This window comes from Pseudochaenichthys georgianus, chromosome 17, assembly GCF_902827115.2.
Source record: "Pseudochaenichthys georgianus chromosome 17, fPseGeo1.2, whole genome shotgun sequence".
Classification (NCBI taxonomy): domain Eukaryota; kingdom Metazoa; phylum Chordata; class Actinopteri; order Perciformes; family Channichthyidae; genus Pseudochaenichthys; species Pseudochaenichthys georgianus.
The window spans coordinates 42684203-42695091 of record NC_047519.1 but is presented as its reverse complement, the minus strand read 5'-3'; the positions used below and the strand labels follow the sequence as shown (position 1 = coordinate 42695091).

The 10889-nt window shown below is 41.2% G+C and overlaps 1 protein-coding gene across 1 annotated transcript; it reads left to right on the top strand.

The window, feature by feature from the left end:
* Positions 1 to 2056: 2056 nt before the first annotated feature.
* Positions 2057 to 6225, top strand: LOC117462672 (GTPase IMAP family member 9-like). The gene is made up of 3 exons (XM_071206231.1): positions 2057 to 2124; positions 3951 to 4052; positions 4629 to 6225. Exons 1-3 carry the CDS (start codon positions 2100 to 2102, stop codon positions 5432 to 5434), a joined length of 933 nt encoding a protein of 310 aa, XP_071062332.1. The 5' UTR covers positions 2057 to 2099; the 3' UTR covers positions 5435 to 6225.
* Positions 6226 to 10889: the final 4664 nt, after the last annotated feature.

The following is a 10889-nucleotide window of genomic DNA, read 5'->3' as shown; positions in this document are numbered from 1 at the left end:
GACCGGAGCTGGAAGAGCGCCTCAGGAAACACCATTCTGGGGAAAGAGTCCTTTGAATCAAAGTGCTCTGCTGAATCCATGACTGTAGACTGTGGTAATGCCTTTGGGGAAGTTGATGGACAAAGCGTTAAGGTTGTTGAAACTCCAGGTCTGTTTGACACCAAGATTGATGAAAAGAAGACCAGAAAAGACGTTGGTATTTCAAATGGTTTTAAAATAAACAATTTGGCCTTGTGATGCTGAACTGTACGGTATCCAAAGAAAGTTCCATCCATCCATCTTCTCCCGCTTATCCGTGGTCGGGTCTCGGGGGTATCAGTTCCAGCAGAGAGCCCCAAGCGTTCCTTTCCCCTCATCAACCAGCTCTGACTGGGGGGTCCCAAGGCGCTCCCAGGCCAGCCAAGAGATATAATCCCTCCACCTGGTCCTAGGTCTACCCCTCGGTCTCCTCCCAGCTGGACGTGCCTGGAACACCTCCCTAGGGAGGGGCCCAGGTGGCATCCTTACTAGGTGCCCAAACCACCTCAACTGGCTCCTTTCGACGCGAAGGAGGAGCGGCTCAACTCCGAGTCCCTCCCTGATGACCGAACTTCTCACCTTATCTCTAAGGGAGACGCCAGCCACCCTGCGGAGGAAACCCATCTCGACCGCTTGTATCCGCCATCTCATTCTTTCGGTCATGACTCCAACCACTGTTATGACTTATTAATATTCATGAATTCCTGTTCTTTTGTTTTCTCATCGGGTCTTATTTGTAATAATAGCAGTTACTTAATGCATGAGTGATTAGATTTTATTGTTTGATATTTTTCTTTCAACGTGTAGACCAATGTCTTCAGAAGCTTTCTTTTCCACCCAAATAACCTTAAAATAAATATCCCATAAAATAAAATAAAAATGGTATGGGAGATTTGAATACCATAATACTAAATACAACAGATGTAATCCAACGTTTTATAAAAGTCTATCTTAATGCAACACTCACAGGCCATATGCATTCAGAGAGTAAGTCACCATAATCATTCCATCAGGATCTTAATCAACCGGAAGCCTCCATTACAACTTTCAATACAAGCTAACATGTTACTATCTTTCAGCTCAAGTGTATATGAGGCTACAGCAGTCCCGTTGAAGGTCCAATTTAGAAATGTTTTGAGGGTTTACAATCTTGTAAAAGTACAGAATAATATGTACACATGCACATTTGCCATCTTGTCGTGGAGAGAAACTAAGAGTGGCCATCCAAAGAGCTGGCTGCACTCTCGACATGCATTTTGGTTGTTGTGGCTTTTAAAAGAACAGTGGCCTTTCTTGTAAATGCTGAAGGGAGGGTGAACCGGTTTTGCTGTCTCTAGCTATCTAAATGAACACTGAACATGCAGGTGGACTGGATATTCAAGCTGTGCTGAAAACAGAACAATAAAGGGCGTGAATCAACAAGTTCCAACGATCATCGGAGAGCTGAGAAAAAACACGACAAGTAACAGATTGTGAAATAATGCTTTTCCTGTGTGTTATGCGCAGACTGTGTGGATCTGTTGTAGGCTACATTAAAACCGTTTTTAATAAAGCGACATACCAACATGTAGAAAAGTTCTTAGTGTTTAACTTTGTCATCCCGATCGTCCATAATGTCATTTTGCATTGTTGGTCTTTCTGTAAACACGTCAACGTTTCTACGCATTCCTTTTACCATCTAAGGTTTTTTGGGGCCGTTTTTTACTCTTAACAATCTAGGGTCTAAGAATGAAAGGTTCTGTTGGAGAGGTTGTGATTTTAGATGTTGGGATGTGTGAATAAAAAAGACTTGACATGACTGGAAACACTGAAGACTACATTCAGCAAAACATGTACTTTCTCTTGTACATATAAAGACAGTACTGCATTTAAAACGAATTAAAGAACATCACTCAAAGACAAAGTTTGATTTAGTCTCGATGGATGAACAGCCTGTAAAAGAACACGTACACACCCAGTCTGTAGTGGGCGTGGTTCGCTGCATGCAGCTCATACAAAAGGAATTGTTTCAAACAGTGTCTTACCTCTCAGTCTTTACCTCACTGTAAACCAGCACCTCCGCTAGTCTCTACACACCACTAATGGAAAGCTTTATTAACAAAGACGGTAGGTGAGGGTCAACATGTTTTATATCCTTTATCTGTCGGGGACACAGGTGACTTTTTGAATATTCGTGCATTCATATTTTGCATTGTTTTCATCAGTAATGTGACGATCAAGGACTTATTTGTAAACTATTATTGGTCTTCAGTGTGCTTACTTTCATTTCCCTTCTTATTTGGTCGAAATGTATACAGTTTATAATTGTGTTCATATAAATTGATCTTTAATTTGTTAGTGTGTGAATGCAGCCTTAACATTTCTCTTTGTAGAGTTTCTTGGCTGTAACATCTCAGTTCAGGCCAGAATGTAAAATGTACGTTTGGGTTTCCAATATTCGGTACAGTATGCCATTTATATTTAGTATAATGGTTTCAGTTCTAAATCTATCCAATGAGAACAAATTGTAGGAAAAGTATTCCAATGTTAGTTGCTGAACTGACGACGAAACACTGGCTAAGAAGCAGCAATGGAGTTAAGGTTACGACATAATTTAATGACACGCTTAAAGGTGGGGTAGGTAAGTTTCAGAAACCGGCTCGAGATACACTTTTTGTTATATTCCATGGAATGCTCTTAACATCCCGATAGCAATGAATATCTGAAGTTCTTTGACAAAAAATACATAAAAACATGTCAGCTGTAGAAGCCGTAATACTGTAAAAAGTACAACCAATCCGATTGGATGGCCTACCTGCCTGTCAGCCTTCCATCGGGGCACAAACTTATCTCGTGCCCTCATTGGTCATGTGCGCGTTCCTGTGTGTTGGGGGAGGGGCTCTGTGAGGAAGTGGCAGATTTTCTCCGGTTGTGTATTTTCAAATTCTAGCGCAGTCGAGCCGGTTTCTCAAACTTACCTACCCCACCTTTAATATAGCCCAACTAAATAATTATGTTACCTTTTGAGCGTTTCTCTACTTCTTCTTTACTTTGCTTTCTAAACTGAGCACCTGATGCCTTGTGTCTTTGTTTCTCCATCACCGTAGGTATTAATGTCCGACCCGAGAATCAATGCATAGCGTACCCCTCCCCCAACACTGCCAACTACAGGTCAAGACTATACCAATTTAACGTAGTCAGGTTTTAAATAATTCTTTATTGTTTCATTCAACCCAGGCAAGGAAAAATATATTTCCGCCAAAACTATTTATATTGTAAGAATGAATTTGGTGGCCGTTCGAGGCGTGAGATTAATTTTACTAATTAGAACTACTTTATAAACATCGAAGGTGTTAGAGATAGTGTACCCGCCGCCCCCCCTCTCTCTCCCCCATAGTGAGGCGACCTGAGATCCCCCCGCCCTTCTTTGAGTGAGAGACCTTCCACCCAGCTGCCTGCCTGCCGCGCCCCCTTCGACCCAAAACAACAACAACAATATGAAATTACGTGCAAATTGGCGATAAAAAAAACTAGCAATATCACTGCTGTCGATTCTTTGTTTATAATCCCATCTGGTTCCTGTTGGGTCGTGCTAATAATCCGCTTCTGGTCTGTACTCAGTTCAGATTTCTTTGTTCTGTTTGACCTTGCCGGGTCCCCCTGTTTTGGTGTTCAACTGTATTGGTTATCAGATTTTCCTAAATAAAAACTTGCTTGGTGTATATATACCTGCCTTCCTCTTTTTACGGCATTTGCTCCACCACGGTTTCAATCGAAGGCTGTCTGCCGAGTTCCTATGCCCCTTTCCAGCTACTCTCCTATAGTTCACGGTCATTCCCCCGCCGAATCCTTCCGAGCTGAATTATGTTGACTGCATTATCAGGGACATCTGGAATCCGACCGTGTGTCTGTCATGATCCTGTTTTTCACTTGTCTTGTTTGCTTTTGAAAAGTGTTCCTGCGACTTTGGCTGCTTGGGAGTGCGGTCGTCTTTCAACCAGGATGTTCTGGGTTAGAGCCCAGCCCGAGCCGTCAACATGTCGACGATTCCTCGGGTAAGATACTGAACCCTGAGTTGCTCCTGATTGCCAATGGTGTGTGTGTGTGACGTGAGTGTTAGCTTCCCTAGACCAAGTAGTGCTGCTCTGCATGAATGGGGTGTGAATGGGTGAATGACTCAGAGTATGAAAAGAGATTTGAGGGGTCCAGAAGACCTGATAAAGAGCTGTAAATCCATTTACCTCCGTCTGGTTTCTCTTTGTGTTTCCCGCCTGTTTGTCTGATATATGTCTCCCCTCGTGTTCGCTTTCGATACGTCGTCTCTGATCCTCTCTGGTTCCTGGTGTGAGGTTTTATTTGTTCCTTGTGTGATTCCCTGTGTTCTGCCAATGCTCCCGCACAAGTTGGGTTTCCTTCTGATTGAATGTGATGTGATTTTAGATTATATTGTTTGGTTTGATGTGTTAATGTACAAAGAGAGGGGATATCAGATGTTAGAGGGTCTGACAGGCACTCCTTGTGGTTTATTTGTATAACCATAACAGGTTCTATTTGGAACCTCAAAGGTTAAACCATTGTGTTTGTAACAAACGTATGAAGACAGCAATACATCTATTTTTTCTGTTTTTCAGACTGTTCGTCTCAACCTTCTTCAAACTGCCACAACAAATACTCGGGCGATGCATACTACCACAATGATGAGGTTGTCCGGATTGTGATGATTGGGAAAACTGGAGCTGGGAAGAGCGCCACAGGAAACACCATTCTGGGAAAAGAGGACTTTGAATCAAAGGTTTCTTTTAAATCTCTTACTAAAGCCTGTGCGAAGGCCTTTGGGGAAGTGGATGGACAAAAGGTTGCTGTCATTGACACTCCAGGTCTGTTTGACACCAGCACTGATGAAGAGAAGACCAGACAACATATTATTCAGAGCGTTGTTTTTGCTGCTCCTGGACCGCACGTCTTCCTGATCGTCATCAGACTGGACAGATTCACAGATGAAGAAAAACAGTCGGTTCAGAAGATCCAGGAAATCTTTGGAGAGAAAGCCGACAGATACAGCATGGTTCTCTTTACCTACGGTGATCAGCTCGAAGACCAAACTATCGAAGAGTTATTGAAGGAAAGCGAAGATCTGCAGGAACTTGTTGACAGATGTAACGGGCAGTACCACGTCTTCAATAATGAAGAGAAGGATCGTTCTCAGGTCAGAGAGCTGCTCAACAAGATCAGAAACATAGCAGAGAAGAACGGAGGAAGCCATTACACCAATGAAATGTTCCAGATAGCAGAGAGGGCCATAGAAGAGGCAAAACAGAGAATCCTTAAAGAGAGAGAAGAGGAAAGGCTCAAAGACAGGGAAGAAACCCTTTACACCCTTTTCATAATTAGTTTAAAAAATGGCATCATTGAAGCATTTAAATCCCTTACAGGTTGACGTGAGACGGCAACAGATTCAGAAAACCTTTGACTGCCTGACTCCTTGTTAATCTCCACCGTCCCCCTTCTTGAATTTCGTTGTGTGATTTATAGTTTCTCAGTTATACCAGGGGTGAGTTTTGACCAAATACTAAACAGTGTCACAGATTGTCCAGAACAAAGATGTTAATAAGTTATTAATCTGATTTCAACTGAACAATGTTTTTCAGATGTTGTGTTTTCATTGTTTGATTGCTTTTGATTTTACTATAGGAAAAAGAAGAAAGAAGGTCGCAAGGTTTTGTACTTTAACTTCCTCCTCCCCCTAGGGGTCAGGGGTGCCCAATACGTCGATCGCAAAGGTAGTGTGGGTAGATCCAACACGTTCTCATTCCCAACCAGGGTACCCCTTGAGAGTCAGTTTTCAATGGGCAGGGCGTCCCATAGACCTTCATAGACCTCCCATAGCATTGACAATAGACGCCATGAGAACGCTCCCCGACGGTCAGTTGTTATTGTCAATATTAATATAATAATAATTTTGTAATAGTCACACTCGATTTCGCCGATTTTCTTGTTGCCCCAGGTCAACGCCTCTTTTAGCAGAAACAAAGGCTACATTAATGTATTAAATCGCCAGGCACCGCAATAATTTACAAACTCTTCAACTACAACATTAATTATATTTAAAAACATTTTAGAAGGCCTCACGAAATACTTTAATGTAAATTCAAATGTAAATGTGTGTAATGTGTGTAATGTGGTGATTGACATTATTCACCCACGGATCTATGGGTTGGGGTATTGTTCCGCACGGACATTTTAGTTAACCGGACTTCCTGTTGATGTGAAATCTAAAAACATTTAAAAAAAAATAAAATACTTTATTCTGAGTGTGCTTGCTTTTCTCTTTGGAGGTCATCACATAACGGCATTGTAATACACGGTTCGGCTGCATTAAATATTACATATCTGTCGTATTCTCTATTTATAGAGCCCTGATGAGAAGACTTCTAGACAAACAGGAACAACTGCCGCCAAAACTGAATATGTGACGTGGATCATAAATATATCAACAATCAAACAACATCTTCAATTTCTCTTCACACAATACGTCTCCTTGCAGTATCAACACTAATTCGGCTGACTTTTACATTTGATCCAATCAGTATATTGGTATATTTACACCATAACGGTGCACAGCTGATACAAAGGGACACCTAGTGGTTAAAGCATGTTATTGACATGTATTATTTTTATTATTAGATATTAGCAGGAGACACAGACAGATAAACTAATAAGGCTTTATTTAAACATTAAAGAATACTTTAGGTTAAGGTCTTATTTTGCATAAGAAAAAAGCTTTGGGGGTATAAATATTAAGCCTGACAAAGTACTAATATATTGCTTTCCTGCAATGTTAACTATTGTATGTTTAAGCACTTATTTTAACTGATATTATACATATGTATTATACTCTTATAAGATGTATGTAAATAGCATAAGAAATGTGCAGAATACGACAGTTTAATGGTGGAGGTATACACACACATTGATAGATGTCTTGTGATGCACTGTTGAGGAAGCTGCGACCCAAGTTTTTCATCTCCGGCCTTGTCAGGTATTGAATATTCAATAAATAAAGAACACAGAATTATTAAATATAAAACACAGAATGTGTTTGATTATACTAAATGATTTACAAATAAACACCACTGCATATTTACAACTGTTACACATGCTGCTGTAACGCAAATGTTCCAACTTGGGATCAATAAAGTATATCTTATCTTAAGCTGATCGATGGCTACTGCCATATTTGCAAAATGTGCCTCTGAACCTTGACAAGTGCATGTTTCAGACTTATCAATGAACAACAGGGGTCACAGACATAAGACCAGCTGTTAAATAAAGCTCTTCTGACCTTAGCTGTCGTGTGGGTATATATAGTAATACTGCCCATAATGGGCACAAGCAATTTTCACCCATTTATTAATTATATGTTTTAAATGTGAGTGTTTCCTGTCCCCTAAACCTCCAGGGATGTACACAGTTTAATACTGGCAACTTCTTATTATGGGAAATACGAAAACGTCTTTTAAAACTACAATTCTCAGTAGAGACGTGCCACATGTTGCAAAACACACAATAGTAAGTCAATGGGACGCCCTGCCCGTTGAAAACTGACTCTCAAGGGGTGCCCTGTGCGTAATAGTGTAACGGGGAGGGACCCTGACTGACCGTCAACATGTGACGGGTTGGGAGTGAGAACGTGTTGGTAGATCGCATGGCATTTAAAAAATAAATAATAAATAAAAAGATTCATTTAAAAAAACAAAATAATTTAAGTTAGCCTATCATTCATCCTTACTAAGGCATGTGCCACGTGATTGACGTACAGGTTGGCAGTTCACCACGCATGGGCTGCACATCACCGACGAGCTGATTATCTAGTCAGCCTTCCAATTTATACAATTCTTATAAAGGAAGAGTATAACAATTACCAAAAATGTACTGAGTCGTATCGTGCCACATGGGTTCATGCAGTTATGAGGGGCCTCACCTCCTCATCTGAAGGTATACGCGCTACTGCGGTGCAATTAGTGTAAGGGCGCCACAGTTTATCCGCCACTGCGAGGTTTCCGGCGCCCACTAGCACCACCCCACCCCCCCTGCTCGCGACACAGATTGGGCAGGGGCGGTAGATCATGTGTGTCAAGTCCTTCAGGGGTTTGGCCTGTATTCAGTGATTTAGCCCGAACTTGAGAGGCTGCAGGGCAACAGAGGACGCTTGGACAACTCGAATTGTTGTCTTTATTTATTTTAAGACAACTCCAAGAATCAGGTTGAAAACCTTCAAAACACAAAGGACAAACAAATGTTAGCTCACATGCAAACACAACTTACAAACATTTTGCATGCCTCATTGCATTCTCAATAATAATAATAATAATAACAACACAAACTCAGTCACATTCCTGCCTTTTCAGGGTATTTTAATTAAAAGGATACATTGTGAGTTATTTTAAAACCACATCATTAACTTAAATGAATTAATAAGAGAGTGTGTATCTCTACTTGGAAACAGGCACCAGAGAAACCCTCACCTGAACACCACCTGCGCTGTCCATAGCAAACGGAGCGCAGGCCGACCACGCTGCGTAACAAGCCGTCGATTGCGCAACAGCACTCTCACAAAGTGAGGCAACAGATCAAGTTCATAACACACAATAAACACCGGAGAAACATACCATCGGCGTCTCCGGAGCCTCACACACACTGTTAGAGCCAGTATTTAAATTTGATAAGAAAGGCCACCTAATTGTGACGTCTGTAGTCAACGCACTATAAAGGACTACAGTTCCCACGGCGCCTGTGCTGACGCCACAGTGATGGGCAACCTGTTGAGGGACGCCGTCGAGGAACAGTTTTTAACCGTACTCAACCGTACTCGTAACCGCGTACATACAAACCGTACAAGTACCCTTTAAGTCAGGGATGGGCAAATGGCGGCCCGCGGGCCGCATGCGGCCCCCACCTCCTCTTTTTGCGGCCCTCAGATTAATTTATAAACAACGTAATTAATTAAAAAAAATGTAAATTTATTTATTTTTTTATTTTTTTTTATTTTAATTTTTACTTGTAGTACTGATACCGTCCACTAGACTCCTAGTTACGTCGCGAGCTGCGTCGATGATTTAAAATACCGCGAAATAATCTGTGACATTTGTGTGTATTGTGTTTGTTTCCCGGGGAAACCCTCACAAGAAACACCGGCTGTTGTTATTCCAGCTGTGACGTTAAGTTGCCTCTTGTAATTATGCCTTTACAAGCTTAAAAGTTGTTTTTATCATCTGAATTTGGCGAAACAAGTTTAATATTCTTAAAACCAAGACATTGTTTATTTGAAATCAGATGAAAACTAACTGTCACGGACCCTGCCGTGTTATCTATGATTACTACGCTTTTCATTCATAATTTCAGCGGTAGGGAGGGGGAGTGGTGCTGAGGAACAGCAGAGTGCGGGCTGACAGGTGTCTGTGTTGACTTTCCCCTCATTGTGGAATAAGGGGAATGCAGAGACTGGCTACAAGTGTTTTAGGTTCAAGTTAGACAACGAATGTCTGGGTTAGTGTTCATGACTTCATGTGTATGTCATCTAATGGTTAATCTCAATACACACACATTTTCCGTGCTTTCCAATAGTTTAAAATAGTTGTATTCCACTGTTTAATAACCTGTTCAATACAAACATGCCACTTGTAAAAATGAAATAACATTTCTGATATTTGTTTAGTGAGCTTATTAGAGGATGTTCCCATTTTTTGGGGGATGTTCCCTTTGATTGTAAAATGTCAATGAAGATGTCAGACTTAGTATATTTGTTAATAATTACATACAACACATGGAATTGTTGTGTGTGTGTTCCAAGTTAATCTGCGGCCCCCTGGTGGCCAGTACATCAATGATGTGGCCCCCACCACCATCAAAGTTGCCCATCCCTGCTTTAAATTGTGAAGATAGGCATTATCAAGAAAGAAAGAATACCTAAGTTGTGTGTTGTTTATTTGAGTTTTGCCTATTGTATGTGCGTGTGTGTGGTACAGTGTGTAGTTGTGTGTGGTACAGTGTGTGCGTAGATGCAGCGGACAGACAGGTCTCCGTTGGTTTGGTGTCCTCTGCTTACTTTTAATACTTGTTGTAAATAAAACTTTTGGCCCGTAATTTATTTTCTGTGGGGGGGGGGGGGGGGAGTGTTACGTTATTATGAGAGTGCTCTGTTTGATTCTGAAAATTGTATATATTTATATAAATATATATATATATATATGTGTGTATGTGTCCTCATATGTAGCCTGTTATCGTCTCATTATACCGCACTGTGAATGAATCAAAGTAAATATAGAAGTGGTCTTGAACACATCTGTCCATCAGACTGAGGACTGCGGCCTCCTGTCATCATTAATGGACGTCTCTTTAAAATGACCGCTCAGAGGAGAGGAGTTATCATTTCTCTAACCGCCTGCTGCTTCCCCTCCTCTCTCCTCGGTTCCCCTCCTCGGCTCCTCCGCTCGCATCTCCTGTGGGCGGGACTAAGTATCGAGGATAGGAGTCGAGGAGGGGAGTTAGAGAAATGGGAAAGGGCCACGAGAAGCAGGGAAATTTGTCACGTGAAGCGACGTCAGTGTGATGACGCTGCACAGCTGATCGTCTGACAGCAGCTCTGTCCCCGCTGTGTTAGTGCACATTTACTGACACAAACATTTGTATCATCTGTTGTAGACCTCAATAAATAAAATAAAATAAGAACTCATTCGAAAAAAAGATAAACGCCATTCTTAAAATGTGTAAACGAACAATAGTTAGATCAATATTCATTGGAGTGCACACTTTGTTTGTTTGGATATGCAGCACATTAACATTTTAATAGCAATTAATGACTGAATGGAAATGACAATAAATGAAAATGTAAA

Bases quoted from the DNA above. Each gene is read 5' to 3' on its own strand.
- LOC117462672 (XM_071206231.1), top strand. From the start codon at position 2,100: ATGGAAAGCTTTATTAACAAAGACG. The intron at 2,125-3,950 runs GTAGGTGAGGGT...GCTTTTGAAAAG, and splicing joins AAGCTTTATTAACAAAGACG to TGTTCCTGCGACTTTGGCTG. The intron at 4,053-4,628 runs GTAAGATACTGA...TCTGTTTTTCAG, and splicing joins ACATGTCGACGATTCCTCGG to ACTGTTCGTCTCAACCTTCT.